The sequence below is a fragment of the Podarcis tiliguerta genome (assembly GCF_965153285.1).
Source record: "Podarcis tiliguerta genome assembly, chromosome: 7".
Classification (NCBI taxonomy): domain Eukaryota; kingdom Metazoa; phylum Chordata; class Lepidosauria; order Squamata; family Lacertidae; genus Podarcis; species Podarcis tiliguerta.
Window position 1 is genome coordinate 18,295,663 of NC_139540.1, and position 18,603 is coordinate 18,314,265.

An 18,603-nucleotide genomic window follows, 5' to 3' on the forward strand; every position below is an offset into this window, starting at 1 on the left:
CTTCTTTGCGTTCTCGAATCCCTCTTCTCTCTCAAACTAGATGCATACCCAAGGACTATACAAAAAGTGAATGACAATTGATCCTAAGGCTCAACTCTCCATTGGAAGCTCATCTAATGGCTGCACATTAAATAATAAGGGCTTCTAAATAGTGTCACATCACATTCAACACACTGCTTTCCAATGGAGACTATTCACATGCCCCATTGTAAGTCACTGGAAATAATGAGGGGTGTTGAGGTATATGTGCAGCTACCATAAATGAACTTTAAATGTGAAATTTCAGATGAGTTAAAAGCTTTGTGCTGTATTCTGCATAGATAGAAATAGCCTTAAAATGTTTAACAACTATGTTCTAATTTGATGGCTCGGGCTTATAGAAGACACATTAAAAATGTTAATATATGCAAAGTTTTTTACAGAGTCTCAAACCACCATATTCCATGAAAGCCTGAATAATAAAAGGAATACATCCAACTATAATTTCAGCTTTCATAAAACAAAAAGTAATTGATTCCTTTGGTTTTATAGAAATTATATATGCAAATTTGTTTATTTAACTAAAGGGGAGCACATTTTCTGTTTGTTGGATGATATATTTGCTTTTTGTTTTTGTTGATTTCCCAATATGGATTCTATCTTGGTTTTCATTTAATCTCAGTAATTAATTAATTTTTGTTTGTTTAAAGTGATGCTTATTTACATAAGTTCTATTGTTTAGAGAGTACATAAACGGCTACTGAGACTGATTTAATATCTCAACCTCACTTTTGTGAAAATATGTATAGAGTAGGAAGTAACTGGGATTGTGTATGATATACAATAAACCTTAATATGAAAAAGTACTGGTTTTCTGAATACTGATTTAAAATTATTTATTTGGGTTCACTTGCAAAGCCCTGTGATGATTTAAAACTCTAGTTTTGTATGTTGCAACCCATGGCACTGGTTGCCTTATAGCTTTCAGTTATTTCAGACATCGCATTTCAGCGTACAATTTGCATCAATGTTCTGTAGGGAGTGAAACAATGACCTTTCTGCCCTTAATGTCAGTTTGGGGCTTTGTCCAAGCTCAGATCTAATGTAGGTGCTTTCTATGCCCCTACATTACCAGACCAGATAATGAGGAAAAGATTTAGTGGTAGTAATATGTATCTCAGGAAACTGTGACATTCCAGATTTTAGTGGACTCCCATCAGCTCCAGCCATCATGGCCAGTGGGTCAGGTATGGTGTGATCTGTACAAATAAAGATCCACAGACTCCCATCCCTGCTGTAGATTTTTATTATTATTATTCTCTAGGATTTCCATTAATGTGCAATGTGGAAAGCCTTACAGCAATGATCTGTGGGTTCCTTCCCCCCAATATAGGTAACATAACTTGACAAGGACAAAAGCCCTAGTCCATAAATATGAATACATACATACATACATACATACATACATACTGTACATACATACATACATACAGAGATAGATTGTGTGCAATATCTCAAAATTGTTACAGGAATTATCAGGTTACAGTCAGTTGTCTCTGTTTAGGGAAGCTTTTAATGTTTTTAATGTTTGATGTATCACAGTATTTTAATATTCTTTTGGAAGCCGCCCAGAGTGGCTGGGGAAACCCAGCCAGATGGGGCGGGGTATAAATAATAAATTATTGTTATTATTATTATTATTATTATTATTATTATTATTATTATTATTATCATTATTATCATTATTATCATTATTATCATTATCTCTAAGTTAAGATTGATACCCTCCAACAGATTGAACAGTTGGCAAACCATTTCATTTTCAGTCTAACAATTGGCTACTTTTAGATTTTCAGGCAAGGAGGTAATTAAAAATTATATTTTGTAACTTCAAAAATCATTTTAGGAATGCTGCCAGAGTTCCTTGTGACACAATTTAGTGTTGTCAATTATTTGGCCCAGGTAATGGAGCAGCATGATATTATACCAATCTTATGGTCCTGAGGACTCTGCCCTTGGAGAGTGCTCTGATTGTGGTACCGGATGAGTTTCATGGGTGGATGGAGGAGCCTTTGAATCCACTGGAATCAAATTCTTCATATTCCCTCAGCATGCCCTTAGAAAAGAGATCTCGAGTATGGCAATCCCTTTAGGACAAATGGGAGGGGAAATCTGGAAAAGAGAACTAGAAGTGTGTTAATTAAAACACACACACACCTGCACAAAAAAATTAAAATATTTATATACCACTTTTCTGGACAACCCCCCCCCAAAAAAACTGTTTGCAACAATAAAAAACAAGTGTTAAAAATTGATTATTACTAAAGCAGAGAATAAAATGGACTTAAAACTACACATTAATTAGGAGTCCTTTGAGACTGACAAGCTTTTGGATTTCGTTCCTCTTCCTCATGGAATTCTCACTCACCTGCCCACTTTGTGTTTGTCTCTCAGCTTGCTTTCTAATTTAGAATTGTGTTCCAGGTTCTCTCGTAGGAATACTGGTCTCTGAACAAAACCAGAAAACTATCCTAGTGTTTCTAAGTTGGCATCCTCATGCCTTTGAGGCTTCCTCATGCTATCCCTCTAGCATATGCAACTTAGAAGTGAAGCTCAGGCTCTTGTCATAGAAGTAAACCCTATTGAATTCAGTACTGTCAATTGTTTGACTTACTGTGAATAATGACAGGTTATAATTGCAGCTGTTATATCTGCATTTCATTTTTTTTAAGTGAGAATAAACATCCCCCCTTTGCATCTATCTGTATGAATTCTCGATATGTTTGTACGTGCATGAGCTTCTGCAAAGTATGCTTAAAAACAAAAATGTTATAGTTTCCACTACTGATGCATAATAAAATTCTTGACTCTGACACTTTCGTTTAACTTCAGGTTATTAAAAAGGTAAAACTTCTGCATTTAAATTGGAAAACTGGCCTTAGGGGTTCTATTGTATTGCAAGAAAGGGGTAAATTATTGCCCCATATATTTCCATTATTTTTTTTCTTGGACAAATGACTTGTTTATATAAATAAAATACGAGAGTCTGACAAACATGTGGATTCCATGCTGATAAAGTAATATAAATGTAGATGCTTTAAGTACATGTTTTATTTTTCCCTCTAGGTTATCCAGATTAATTTTGAAGAATTTGATCTGGAAATTGGCTACGACACGCTAACAATTGGTGATGGAGGAGAAGTGGGTGATCCCAGAACTGTCCTTCAAGTGTAAGTCACCTTAATTTACAACCCAATGGTTCAATATTTTCTTCTCTATACATCAATATTCATCTTCTCTATACAAGGGAGTCACTTGTTGCAATATATCAAATTAATTTCTGTAAAGCCGGTGTTAGCTACTCGGTCCAGTATACCTGAAGGAGCGTCTCCACCCCCATCGTTCTACCCGGACATTGAGGTCCAGCACCGAGGGCCTTCTGGCGGTTCCCTCATTATGAGAAGCCAAGTTACAGGGAACCAGGCAGAGGGCCTTCTCGGTAGTGGTGCCCTCCCTGTGGAATGCTCTCCCACCAGATGTCAAAGAGAACAACAAGTACCAGACTTTTAGAAGACATCTGAAGGCAGCCCTGTTTAGGGAAGCTTTTAATGTTTGATGTATCAAAGAGTATTTTAATATTCTTTTGGCAGCCGCCCAGAGTGGCTGGGGAAACCCAGCCAGGTGGGCAGGGTATAAATAATAAATTATTATTATTATTATTATTATTATTATTATTATTATTATTATTATTATTACTTGCCTTCCTGCCATTTCAAATGAATTTTAAGATTACGTCGTTTGTAGTACGTAGCAAGAAAAAAAGCAGCAAAGATGGCACAGACCGGGGGCGTTACTCCAGTGATGGATTTTGTGTTGAGTAAAGTCTGGACAACATATTAGGTTTTTCTGCAGCTCCTGTGCCAGATCACGTTTTGTTGAAAAAGAGAAAATTCCAAAATACTAGTTGCTTTGTTTTGCTTTCTTTAAATAAATAAAATCAGGTGTCCCCCCCCCCCCCGTGGGATTGTGATATGGTACAATTGGAGACAATACTTTAAAAAATAATATGACTTAAAGAAAAATGCATACTTTATCTCCATTCTTTGCTGATTCTGCCCCACCCACCGGTCTCTGGCATGAAAGAGAATATTCAGGAGATCCAGGAAATGCAAAATGAAGTACCGTACTTTTCCATTTATAAGACTAGAGTTTTTTCTTTAAAAATTATGCTAAAAAGTGGGGGTTGTCTTATACATGGATAGTGCATAGGGTGGACGTTTGATTGGTTGCTGCCGTGGCTGTTAGCGGCTATTGGGCATGTTATTGGTTGCTGTGTCAATGGTTGGTGTTGATTATTGGCTGACGCTGAGGCAATTTGGTGGGCAATTGGCAGCTTCTGCTGGCGAGGGGACACACAAGAAGTGGATTTTGCAATGCAATTCCCCTTTAAAAAGCTCCAGAACCCTGGGCAATCCTCCACAAAAAGCTCATCAACTCTCTGCCATCTCCCCCCATTTTCTTAAATTTGAGTCCCCAAAAATAGGAGGCATCTTATACATGGGGACATCTTATACATGGGAAAATACGGTACTTACTCACATAGCATAATCTTAAACAATGGCATTTGATATCACAGGTTGTAGTGATGGCCACTGAGTTATACTGATGATGACCAACTTGGGTGGCTTTAAAAGTGAACTAAGCAAGTTCATGGAAGATAAGGCTATCCATGACTGTTGTTCATAATGGTCATTTACTACATCTATACAGTAGGCAATATGCCTTTTTTTGCTACCAGTTGCTGGAGAGCATGGTTGAGGAGACTGCTGTTCTGCTCATGTGCTGCTTGTGGGTTTCCATCAGATACCTGGTTGGTAACTGTGGGAACAGGATGCTGGACCAAATGCACATTTGGTCTGATCTAACAGGGCACTTTTTATGTTCTCATGAATTTCATTTAGCTGATCTGTGACATCAGACATCTGTGACATCTTGGGCTTTAGGCAAAAAAGATTTCAGGATAAAGTTGTTAATGAATCACAGGTGGTATTGAAACATATCATTCACTTGACAATGGAATTTCAGTTTCGAACCACAATCCTAAATTCCACCAACTCCAATAGAATTTTCTCTTCTGCTTAAGCATTTGGGGTTTGATACTGTTTATGAAGTGGGATATAGGAAGATAAGCTACGATGCAGAACATTTTTTTCTTCTTTAAGGATTCTGATTTGCTAAAAACGAGCTATTGATCACAGCATGCCAAGGGTTTGCTATGTTTAGTTCCTAGGGCTGGATTGAGGAGTTGTTAGAAATAAATGGGTGTTATTTACGCCATGGCTTTTTGAAGAGATCTTACGAGCTTGGTAATGTGCATGGCTTGTTTTTGACTGTTGTAGTTGAGTGTAGGTTATATTAAAACTTTCAAATAAAGAAATTCCCTAAACTATATTATCTTTAAAGTGGGGGTGTGGTACACAAAAATTATCTACAAAGGCTGCTTCCTATAGTCATGCCTTGAAATTTGGAGAATTCTGTCTGTCTGTTTATTTATTTCTGGAATTCTTTCTGAAACTCATATTTATTCTGTCCTTCTCCGTTCTAAATGCAAATTTGTCTGTGTGTGCCTCCTTAACCTTTCCACATACACCCATTGTATGCCAACTGGAAATTGTACTAATGCTTATGAACCAGATATTGTTGAAATCTTTTACAATTTCATAAGGGATAAAATGCATGTAGGGAACTTATTAGCTAATATTCTGTAAAAAGTCTAGATCAGGGTTAGAATATGGCCCTCCAGACCTCTGTATGTATCCCTTAGGACTTTCCCTAGAGGACTTTCCTTTCTCTTCTCAAGCCACAATCCTCACTGATACTGCTTTCGCCTGGCTGAAATGTGTTATTGAACTATGATGACATCTCTTGCTTGCCTGAATAGAGAGTGGAGAGGGCTTTGTGTGTGTGCATGTCTGAAATGTAGCTTACTGTACTGTCAGGGAACTGCCATTGGAGCTGGAGGCGGAGAGGGTCCCAGTAGGGAGAGAGGTAGCCCATCCGCTGGGGAAGGAAATCAGTGTAACACCAGTGGAGAAGAGGGGCAGATGGGGGAATCGGAGAGGTGGCTCCAGGACTCTTCGCCGGAGACCAGCGGAGAGGGCACGAGTACTCCGCTGCCCACACCCACTTTGCGCAGAAGACTTCCGCGCAGGCAAAGTAGGAGGAGACTGGGCGTCGAACAGCTTCTATGCTGGAAGAGGTTTAAGAAACGCCCACTGACGGATTCTGCCAGCGACTGAGGCAGCCACGGAACTTGAGGCTGTTCAGACAGAAAGGGTTCAACCAGGCAACCTAGCCAGGAATAATGGCAACTTACGCACGAGCAACCCCTAGAACCATTACATGTACAAATGTGAGAGTCACAACGGTTGCTCCATGTAGTTTAGTCTCTGGCCTTCCCACTTTCTGTCTCTGGCCTCGCCCATCACTGGCACGCAGCTCCTGGAAGGATGCTCAAGAAGGAATGCCGTCCTTGAACTGGGAGCTTCCCCAGCCCCTATCTAGATCAATAAAATCAATACAGCAAAGGTTTCCATATTTGTATGACCTCTTCTTGAAGTAGTTGTGAGAGTTGGTCAGTCTTCTATTGCTCAGGCTTAGTCTGTCTGTTCTGTCTATTGTGCATTTATCCTCTTTTACAATAAGGCTTAAAAGGGGAAACCATGACTATGCATAATTGGCTAAAGCTGTTCCTCTTCCTTTCTTTATTACTTATCAAACTTTATTTCAGCCAAAGACAAGCATAACTTTATTACATAAGAGTTCCTCTAATTTTCTATCAAAATTCTTAAAAGAAGACAATGGAAGTAAAATATTATGCTGCTGGTATTTTTATTACAACTATAGCAATATGTATATGTAATTCTAGCATTATGCTTGTAGCAATGACTCTGTTTCCACGCTGTATATGTATAAGGTTTCCCTTTTTCTTCTTCAGTTCTCTATATAAACACTGCAAGGGTTCAGATTCTGAATGGGGAAAGGAATTGCCTTATTAATTATACTGTCCATCACCCCACCTTTTTCCCAGACTGGGGTGGAATCTAGAGAATCTGAGAAAATGCTTTTTTAAAATACGTTTGGAAAATATATTGAATTGACCATAAGCTCACCATTGCCATCTGGTGTTGCATTTGTATAGTGCACTTAAAATGATCTTAAAACGTTATATTTGCAGCTGTATAGCTGAGTCCTGGGTCTAAAGGCACATAAAAAATACTAAACATCGATAAAATACAAAAAGCTAAAAACACATAAAGAAAAGAATTTAAAAGCAATTTAAATGTAATACAACTAAAACATTATACAAACAATTTATTAAAATACAGATAATAAAACCAAATGGAACTGCTTTTATGATTTCATATCCAAAAATGCATGAAGTTAAGCATATATATATAATCATAGTGTAAACTTGATCATTTCAGAATCAGTTTTGTCCTATTTACTGATTTCCCCTCCAGCCCTCACCCCCCCCCCCCCCGAATATGAATCATTCCTCACATGTTTGGTCTACTTTAAGATTCTAATGTTTTGTAGCGACCCATCCGAAGCAAGACAAACATTAAATAAGACTGATGAAATTACAGTGTTTTGTTACAAATGCAAATGAACACTCCATTATTTTCTCTTATCATCACATTACTTCAAGTTGTCAGGAGCTTCAGAGTAAAGTTACTACTACATTATAATAAAGACGATGTAGTGGGCGAAGATGTGCTAATAATTTGCTGAAAATCTTTTCCAATTTACACAGCTGTCAGCCTGAGCGTGATTGTCTGAAGAGTTATTTCTTGTTCAAATTGGCATCTTCAATCTGCTTTGCAATATTTATTCATTTATATATATATCTGTCTAATATGTGTTTGGATTCAGGCAAGTGGCATTGACTAGACCAGTGGTTCTTTAAAAAATACAATTTAATACACCAGCTATCTGCCAAACGGCAATGAAAGCAAGCTAATATGTCACCATCCAGAAAACAGCCATGACCCCCCTCCTCCAGGGAGATTTTCACACTTGATGTCTCTTCAGACAGACAAGACACTTCCTACCAGAGTGATAAGCAACCAGCTAAGTGATGATAATTTAAGAAAACCTCTGTCTCCGTTGATTGTTACTGCTTTCGTGACCCATTTGCCTTTCGTAATTAACGAAACACATGGAACAACCAGCTTTAAAGAAAGAACAACTTTCTTATTGAAGGCTTCCAAAGTTGCCTCGCTGCCAGGAATCATACAGCAAATTTTATGCCTCCCAAAGTGTCCTTTTCATAAATGTTTCCTATGATAGGGAAGTCAGAAAAGCACTCACCCAGGGGGATTACTGCCTGTCATGAGGCATCTTAAGCTGTTTTCAGTCTGGGAAACAGACTGTGCTATAGCACCAAGCTTAAGGACCCTTCCTGTGCCAAGAAAGATTGTCTATAATAATTATGTATAATTGGTTATTGCAATTAGGTGCTATCAGCATGGTAATCTTGGTCATGCGGATGTGTGCTAATAAGTATAGCTCAGTGGTGGAACATCTGCTTTGCATGAAGAACATCCCACCCTAGTTCAGTCCTTGTGCTTCAAGGACCATAGGTAACCCCCCAGAAATAAATTCATACAGACTCAAATTTTAGTTTAAAATTAATGGGCAAAATTTAGGCCACAACTTTATTGATTACACAATGTGAGCAGTATTGGCTTAGGCATTGACAAACTAAAACTGACCACTGCCCGCCCTGCAGGAGGTCTGGAAGGGTAAACCAAACGAGGGAGCTACATTGATGCAAATTGGTTGTAGTTCACCCTGGGGATCCTGGGGATCTGGCATGGCCCTAGACCCTCAAGCGGACTTTGGACGAGATCCAGAACCCCCATATTCCTTTAACGGAATACCCTTTTTTAAGGAGGGGCAGGTGATGGCCGCACCTCCCCTCCCCCAACCAAAACTAAGTCAATGCCTAACCGCCAAACCTTACAAAGTTGTGACGATTGCTGGGAGGTAGGCGAAAACCAAATGGCCAGTGCCAATCTGCCAAGTGGACAAAATTCCTACCAGGCCCCTGCCACAAAGCAGGCGACCGACCGAAGTCCCAAGCAAGGCCAAAGCACAGAAACCAAAGAGGGTGGGTGTTCGGCAGCACAAAGCGAGTGGCTCTGACGCGTCGTGCTGCCATTTATAAACCCTCACCCTCTCCCAGCTTGCGAAACAACCTGATTGGGTGCTGGGACTTGGGTGATCGAGAGACCGCCCCAGCAATGCCGGGCTAATGCCATGGGGGTCCCAAGGTCCCGAGCACAAACAGGACCCTCCTTGAAGAGGATCCTATTCGGAAGCAGGGCTGGCTCACCCATGAGGCAATCAGTGTGACAGGATCCACAGGGGCAGAAGATCCAGCCCCAACAAATACACTGATGGAATCTACACAGATATTAAAAACACTGTGATAATGCTTTTTTTTTTTTTAAAAAAAAAAAAAACATTTTGAAAAATACATTGAATTTTGCATAGCTCACTGTCGCCATCTAGTGTCACAGTTGTATATTGCACTTTGCAACACATTTAAAGGGTTTTATTTGCAGTTGTGTAGCTGTGTCCACTGTCCGCTGCAACAGCTGTGGCACACTCCTTAGAAGCCGGATCAGATGCCTCCTCAGCAGCATCCCCCCCCCCCATGCTGCCTCTACAGTGCCCACTGGCAAACAGAAGGCACGGCTGGTCTCCTCAAAGCCTTTTTCCTGATGTCCATCTTCACTCACTCCTTCCCTGGTACGGGAGGCACCATTTTGTGGTTTGCCTCACGTGCCAAAATGTCTTGGGACAGTCCTGCCTGGAAGCTGTACCAAGAGAGACCACTGGAAAGCCTATGTCAATACTGAACTAGATGGATCAATATTCTGACTCCCTATGAAGCAGCTTCTCATGTTCCAAACGTGTGCTCTGGTGCTGGAAGCACTTCATTAATCTCTCTGCAACATGCTGCACCTGTGAAATGTTTCCTGCACTGTCAGAATAGCGAATTCACAATAGATGCTCTAATTAAACGAAAAATCACTGATCTACTATGAATATATAAGAGCAGGAAGCTTTTACTGTTTCCGCCTGGGAATATGTATCAAGATTTTGAAAACAGAATATGTGAAATATATGAAAGAGAATCTAAGATGATCAGGGAAGTGTGTCGAGACAAATAATTATCTGCAGCTCTGGAAGTCTTCAGCTGTGTTAATTCTGTTGTGCTCATGGTACTGAGAGCATAGATGAAGTCCACAGTACAGTCACAAAGCCCCCTCTCTTCCATAGATTGGGGCACTACCTTATTTTGTATTCCATTACTATTGTTGTAAGTCACCTTCTGTGCTTTGAAGAAAGGTGGGGTATAATTCATTATGAAAACTACAACAACAACGATGATGATGATAATGATAGGAAGAAAGCCATAGGCACATCAGAACTTTTGCTTCTTATATTGTACAAAAGATTTCTGAATTAAGATATTAACTACACTAGGAATGCATTGCCTTTCATTACAGTTCAGTGGTTGGCCTGGCCCTCTGGTAGTAGTGCAGAACAAGCATTTGGCTTGTGAGGATGTTTTAAGCAGCCACAGCCTCCTAATGTCACAGGAGCGGGCAAGGCATAGTCACAGCTACAAAGGAACAATGTGGAGCCTTCACATAGCAGCTTATTCTATTCCCCAGCTTTCCTAACTGCTGTTTTCATGGAGTAATTGTGGGAGGGACAGAAGTATGCATGTGTGGTAAGCGTGCGGCAGCAGCGATGTTGTCCAAATGATGTTAATTGTTGTGTCACATCACACCCACTGGTATGAATGAAATTTAGCCCGACATGAGGGTATATTGCTCAAAAAGCCACATTTCCATAACAAAGCAGGTACTGCTGTGATTCCTCATCCCTGCCCTGTGGAATGCATTTAGAAATCTTCCATCTGCTTTTGCTGGAAGTTTGAATCACAGAGCCATTTCAGATCATAGATAAAATTTGCCGTTCAATAAACATTCCTCTATTAGGAATTCTGTTCCTGTGTGAGTCAGATGATTCAGTGACTTCATGTTTGCTGCTATGTGTTCATTATCTTGACAGAACAACCCTTTAACTATAGGACTTTTTAAAAAACAAAATCGTGGATTCATTCTGAGGTTTAAGCAAAACAACAAATTGCATATCATTTGTCTCCTGCTGTTCAGCTAGACTACCCTCTTTCCATCTCTTTTGGTTGGAACAGCATCCTAGAAATCTTTTATTTTTTTCATATAATTTATACACAGCTTGATTGTAAAAAAAACAAAACAAAAAACCCTCAAGGGGTTTACAAAATCATTTCCTTCACATATCTCTGCAAACCTTGCCCTTTTGATGAAACCTTTGGTGCAATCCTGTTTGGCTATTGTAAGATCCTGATGCCTGATTATATGAATTTCCCTCCTCCAATCTCTGCCTGATAACATAGCCCCCATTGTCCAGGAGTTCAGTGGAGTGTTTTCATGAATAGTGAGGGCTGCAGAGAGAAGGGAAAGAGAGTTTGGCTTGGTGAGCTGCCTTCAGAAGTGGAGTTGAATCAAAGGGCTTTGTGAGAACAAGCAAAGATGGTTAGTAGGAATGGGCAGGGACAGAGCCCAGAGGAGCACACTTGGCATAATGGTGGCAGTTCCACATTCTGGGGCAGTTCCACCTTCTACTCTTGAGAATGTTGACCACCTTCAGGATGATAGCCCTCATAAGATTGTCACCATCCTTCAGTGTTCCGTCTCATAAGAACATAAGAACCTGCTGGAACAGGCCAATGCCTCATCTAATCCAACCAGACGTCTGTGGAAGCCTGTAAGCAGGACACGAGTGCAGTTTCCAGTAACTTGTTTGAGAACCCTCTGATTGTGGGGCTAGAACATAGCCATTATGGCTAGCAGCATCAATAGCCTTGTCCTCCATGAATTTATCCAATCCTTTTTAAAGCCATCCAAGATGGTGGCCATCACTGCTGCCTTGGGAAATGTACTTTCTTTTATCTGTGCTGAATCTTGCCACATTCAGCTTCATTGGATGCCCACAAATTCTAGCATTATGAGAATCTCTTGGGTAATATTATAACAATGTGAGAAAAATCCAGACGTTACAATTTTATCATTAAAACTAGCTTTTACCTTTCAAACAGAACAGCTTTCTTTTTAACCCTAAGTGTCAATTGCAAGAAATAGATAAAAATTATTATCATGCTGTTACTTAGCTGTAAGATTTTCAATTGGTAGCATCTCTCCTGATGACTTTTTGAAATGCTGTGATGTTCTAGTCCCTTAGCGTGCTGTAATCAAGATCTCTTTCTTGCCTTTTTAATATCTCTTTATTTGAAGACAATTTCCAGCTAATGGGATTTTTATTTTGTTTATGATTAGGTTAACGGGAAGCTTCGTACCAGATTTAATTGTCAGCATGAACAATCAGATGTGGCTTCATCTTCAAACTGATGAAAGTGTGGGCTCAATTGGCTTCAAAGTTAACTACAAAGGTAACTATAAGCTATCAAAGATGTTCCTAAAAGGACCCGAGTGTAATCCTTGGCTTTCAGTCTACAAAAGGAAAACTAAAGAAAAGATTTCTACAGTCTGAGGTGAAACCAGAGTATACTAAAGAAATAAAATTCAGGAAGGCCCATTTTGCTTTATTTTTTTGTGTGGAATTGTACTTTATTATGTGTACATAATTTTCAAGGGCATCTTATTAAAAGTTGCTGGGAGTGGCTTTCTCTAATTTGACTATTCTGTCGGAAAGGCGCAGAAATGGGTCAGAATCTGAAAACTGTTGTCTGAAAAGGTTTTACTCTGGTGATCTCAAATGGCTGAAGTAATAATAATAATGCTGCTGCTCCCTAATGTATAGTCATACTCTCCTTGGTTAGGGTTCCAACATCTGGATCAGGAGAAAACATTATTGCTACATATTCAGTGTGACAGCCCTTTTGATATTTGAAGATGGCTATCATATCTCTTTTCAGTTTCCTCCTTTCCAGACCAAACATATCAACCCCCTCAACTGTTCCACAGAAGACTTGGTTTCCAGCCCCTTGATCCTATTGGTCACCCTCCTCTGCACACATTATAGTTTACCAATATCCCTCTCAAATTGTGGTGCCCAGACCTGACCACAGTGTGGTCTGACCAAGGCAGAATAGAGTGGGACTATTACTTCTGTTGATGTAGCCTAGAATAGCATTAACTCTCTCTTGTTTTGCTGCTGAATCACACTGTTGACTTTTGTTAAGTTTGTGTTCTACTAATGCTTTCCACTTGTACTACTTGTAAAACCAGGCATCTCTCATCTTATATTTATGTTGCTGGTTATTCCCATTTAAATTCATTTGGTTAGTTTTGGCCCAGTTCTCCAATCTGTTCAGAGTTCATATTGTTTTCTTGCCTGTAGTTGTTCAACCCTTTGACCTTCTTTCTCTGTCCCCCCTGCCCAAAATTAAACAAAAGGCAAGTTGACATCATAATTACAAGGATCTCCAGCTTTATCAATATGCTATTTATTACCTTTTCTAGAAGACCCTGCCCTAACTATGCCAATTAATGTATTTTTGATCTGAAACTTCCAAGAAAGGAAGTTTCCTTCCTTCTGAAACCACTTGAATTCTCAAAGGCAAAGATTGTTTGCAATAGCTGTCAATAGCTTTCAGCAGTTTAAGCAGAGCTAGCATTGATCCAGTCACTCAGTCATTCAGCTTACAATTGATTGTGTTAAAAATATAATATAAAGCTAACCAGTGCTTTTTTCTGGCGGGACGCAGGGGGACACAGGGGGACACATACCCCTAAACATTTTGTGAATCTAAGTTTGGCCTCATTGAGGAGCTGTATTTCAAAATGAGTAGGAAAATGAGAGTACCCCTAAACATTATTTTTTACCAAAAAAAGCACTGAAGCTAACAAAAGCATAAATATAGAGAACTTAAGGTAAGTTGATGAATACACAAGCATTTTCACAACAACATCAGGTTCATTTTGCCAAATAATATCTGACCTACTATGGTGTGACAGCATCGTAAACCTTTTAGACCTATCCACTTATTTTTGTGTAACAATAGGAGATCATCTATTTTACAACTGTGGGCATGATTAGGATATTTTTGAATGGTCTCTGATGTTTCAGAAATGTTCGGCAACCACTCTGTACTGTTTCATACTTGGGCTAATTGGATATTTTATTTTATTTTTATCAAGACTGAGCAGGTAATGTGATAGCTCAGCAAGCTACCAGGTGTCTGAGGCACCTGAAGGCTGATGACCACTAACCCAACCTGGCCACCTTGAAGGGGATGTTACCCTATTCAGTAATGGCCCACTGGCTAAGGAATGGAGCTGTCATGTTACGACTGGGAAGGTGATGAAAGGTGCAGATCAGCATGTTGCAGATCCAGTGTTGAGGACTGGGAGGTTCTTCCCAATAGTTTCCACAAGTCAGAAGTTGTCCACATTTGGCCTTTGTATATTAGGTTATGCTTGTGGAAGTTACCAGTGCCTAGCTAATAAAACTGCATTTTCAAGGTTGTAGCCAGCTAATTTCCACTTGTTGTAGACCCACAGAAATTAATTGACCCATGTTTGTTAGGTCTACCGATTCCAGTGGGCTTGCTCATTGAATGAATAACATGGGATACAATCCTCATTCTTTTTCTTTCTTTTTTGTTGTGGGGTTAAAAATGGAGTGAAAAGGAATGGTGTGTAAAGGACACGTGCAGAAATCCAGAGAGCATTTCTTTTGTGCTGTGAGATAAGTAAGTTCCATACCAGGCCATGACATATACTGTTTCCTCCTAAAGAATGATCCATGAGCAGTAAACATTATTTGAAATAAGACTATTGCTGCTCCATGGCATTTCTGTGAAGGCACTGAGAGAACAGTGGAAAGGGACTTCAGGGATTTCCTTGTAAACGGCTATGTGAATTATTGATCCTGTGCAGTCTACCTGGTTATATTTCTCTCTCAGTTGCTAGAAGGTTATGGGTATAGAAATTTATCCTTTCTCAAAGTGTAAAAGCCATATGGATGACCGGTGACAAAATTTAAGTCAGGAACACAACTCTCAGAGCAGCCAGTCTCGAAAACAAGTTGGTGAATCAGGGGGACAATATTAAATACACTCCACTCCATCATTCCTTAAGAGGAGAAAGCTCTTTGTAGTTGTAAAGAAGGGATTGCTAGAGATGGGCTTGAATGCTCCTTCACTCCCACTGCTCTACTAAGACTAGAATTTGGCAGGCCCTGATTCTCAGCTCCTACTTTCTCTCTGCAAAGACATAGATACAATTCATGATCCAGAAACTCTTCATGATAAATTAATTGAATTTTATTTAGTCTATACAGTGTTTTGTTACACCTCTTTCAGGATTTAAAATCATTTGTATGTGCTATTTTACCCCTATGCATGGGACTGGTGTTAAATATATCAAACTGCTAGGAGTAAACAACAACAACAATGCAGAGCACTGGACCAAAACCTATTTAAAGAATTTCAAGGGGAAAAGAGACTTGTTGGTGCTGCAAGAGCATTAGCTGCATTGATACACTGCAATTGATGTGATGAAAATAGACTGAACCTGGTTAAATTTCAACTTTGTTAATTTTTCCTAGTTAACTTCTGGGTAGATTTTTTTTGTCAACAATCCTGTCCCTGGGTGGGACAGAGCTGCTATGCTAGGTTCCGAGCAAATGGGTTAGTGTTGCTTAATGGGAGGGGGAGGAGTTATGCTTCAGGGACTTGGGCGCAGTGCATATACACCAGAGGAACAAATCCAACATTCCTGCCAATGGGTAATTCGGTCCTTCTGTAATTGAAGAGTATAGCAGTACTATTTATTTTCATTGAACATTCAAATCTAATACAGTGGTGCCCCGCAAGACGAATGCCTCGCAAGACGGAAAACCCACTAGACGAAAGGGTTTTCCATTTTGGAGGTGCTTCGCAGGACAAATTTCTCTATGGGCTTGCTTCGCAAGACGAAAATGTCTTGCGATTCCTGGGGGGGGGGTTCGCTCCCCACCCCCTTTTTCTAAGGCACTAAGATGCTAATAGCCTTTTAGCAGCTAATCCGCTAATCCCTTAAGCCTTTAATAGCCGCTAATAGCCGCTAAACCGCTAATAGCGCTAATCCGCTAAGCTGCTAATAGGGTTGCTTCGCAAGACGAAAAAACCGCTAGACGAAGAGACTCACGGAACGGATTCTTTTCATCTTGCGAGGCACCACTGTACAACATAAATAAACCAGGTGGTAAGATCAGTGTTTCCCTCTGCACTAGCTTCACATACATCTCACAAACATTTTTCATTCCCAGTTTTGGTTTCAGATGTTGGAATAATCTGGATTCTAATGCTGTTCATTTCACAGCACAGAGGTAAAACAGAAACCCAGTGGTGGAAAATGTTTCGGAATTGCTGATTAACAGATGCTGCAGATATTGAAAATATCCAATTGCCTGACGGTGCAATCAAGTTTAATCTGGGGATATCTTCCTAGTAGGGATGAGAGACTCAGTTCAGCAGCAGTTGCAAAGAATGCCTTGTGATGTTTAACGATTCACAAATTTTATTATTTAATTAATGTTCTAGAAAGTTGAATTGGAATAACTTGTTCCTTTATTCATCCTACAGCTATTTAATGCAGTTAGAAAGCAATGTAGCAGGTACAATATTTTCAGTTTGAAAATAAATAACTTGCCATAAAACAAAGTGTGACATGCTCTGGGTCTTCTCACTGAACAGTTCTGAATCTTAAATATAGCATCGTAAGAAACATGAATAAGCAAGTTAGCACCTGCAAACTATTTAACATTACTTAATTGCTAATCTTAGTCATTGCAGAATTCTCACTTATTTTTTGATAGCCAGAAGATTTAATGGGTACTCATGGAGGTATGACAGCTTTCTTACATATCAAGGGAAAGAAGAAATAAACATGATGAAATGATATTACATGGTAATGAAAATGATATTAAGGAGCTGAACTTAAATACAAGTAGGCTTAACAGGCTATTAAAACATCACAGAAACCTGCAAAATATGTGATTTCTGAAGCCACTTTATTTGAGGTACTTCAAAATGAATTTCGTTATTTCTTATAGAATTCAGGCTTGAATATGGCAAGGGGTATAAAATTCAGAGTGTGTCGTTAGTATCGATAATTGGTCCAATGATCCGTAATAGCTCTGTTGCAAAATGATATGTCAAGTTCCTTACAACAAACAACAGCAATTATAGTGTTGAAATCATTTAAGAAATATTATGCTAAAACATTTGCACTGACCATGTTCAGCTGAATTTGGAGAAGCATGGCCAACTATCTATCCTCTTGATCCTTGCCCATCTTGGCTTCTTAGAGCTAAGCCAAGAGGACTGTCTCAGGGGGTCGGGGGGTGATGAATGCATCATTAGAAGACAGGGTACTATCTTCCTTGAAGGAAGCCATGAAGCCATGGCGCATCCTCTCTTCCTCTCCATGAACCCAGAAGTGTTAAGCAACTATCCCTTTGTGTCAAATATCCTTTATTTGGCCAGGGTGCTTGAGACGGTGATAGCCCAGCTTCAGTTATATTTGGAGGAAACTAATAATCTGGATCCATTTCAGTCCAGCTTCAGGCCAGGTCACCTTGATCACCCTGGAATATGTCAGAAGAATGATGGGAGTGTGGCGCTGCTATTGCTTCTTGACCTCTTCAGTACCATTTATCATGATATCCTCATGGAGCACCTAAGGATTGGAGTCACTGTACTTCTACTCCTACATCCAGAGTTGTTCCAGAAAATAGAAGACACATTGTTTGGTGCTGGGTTCCATCTTGTCCCCCATGCTGTTTTAACACTGCACTACTTGGTTATATTACGGAATCAATATACTGCCATGTCACACTAAATTTTAAACGATGTGAAAGAAATGTCTGCTGGTATACCATCACAAATTTCATCCACACCAGGCTCCTGTGATTTTCTATGTTAATGGTGTTGCAATTTGATTTTTTCCCCCCTTCTTGAAGTGATTAACATGGAAATGAGCAAACTAATATTTCTAGAAATCTATTTTACATTGTGTGAAAGATCACGTGATTTATTTTTTAAAAAATGAGCAGGTAAAGCAATGTTTTGAAGAAGGAATAAAATGCTGTCTGAATTCAGCCTCAAAGTAGACTTGCTGAAATAGATAGACTTAAGTCAACTGATTTCATTGTGTCTGCTCTGAGTATTACTAATGTTGGGTATCACCCATTGGTATTTTAATTATCACATTAATGATGAAAAAACAGTGTTGAAATGTTAGTGCTTTTTCCTCCCCCCCCCCATGCTGTCTCCATTTTGAAATACAGTCAACCCTATAGCATTCCGGGTCATTGCACATGGTGGTACCACACGTATAAGCTCCCTCCCTCCATCCCATTCCTATTATTATTGTTATTGTTATTATCCCATTCCACCCTGTTCTGCCCCCTGTTAGAATTCCTGCTCCATGATTGCAGTCATGGGATTTTTGTCTATCACATGACAGTGTATGTTTTGACTCCACAGAGTGG

General features: G+C 39.6%; 1 protein-coding gene across 4 annotated transcripts in view; it reads left to right on the forward strand.

The window, feature by feature from the left end:
- The window catches only part of CSMD3 (CUB and Sushi multiple domains 3), a 568,382-nt gene that overhangs the window by 325,475 nt on the left and 224,304 nt on the right, over positions 1-18,603 (forward strand). For all 4 annotated transcript variants that reach the window (XR_014513736.1, XM_083450329.1, XM_083450330.1 and 1 more), the window contains 2 exons: positions 3,106-3,209; positions 12,441-12,553. Coding sequence is in view for 3 of the 4 variants with exons in the window: in XM_083450329.1 (XP_083306455.1) it covers positions 3,106-3,209; positions 12,441-12,553 (217 nt within the window). In the remaining variant the exon portion in view is untranslated. The remainder of the gene's footprint in view (positions 1-3,105; positions 3,210-12,440; positions 12,554-18,603) is intronic.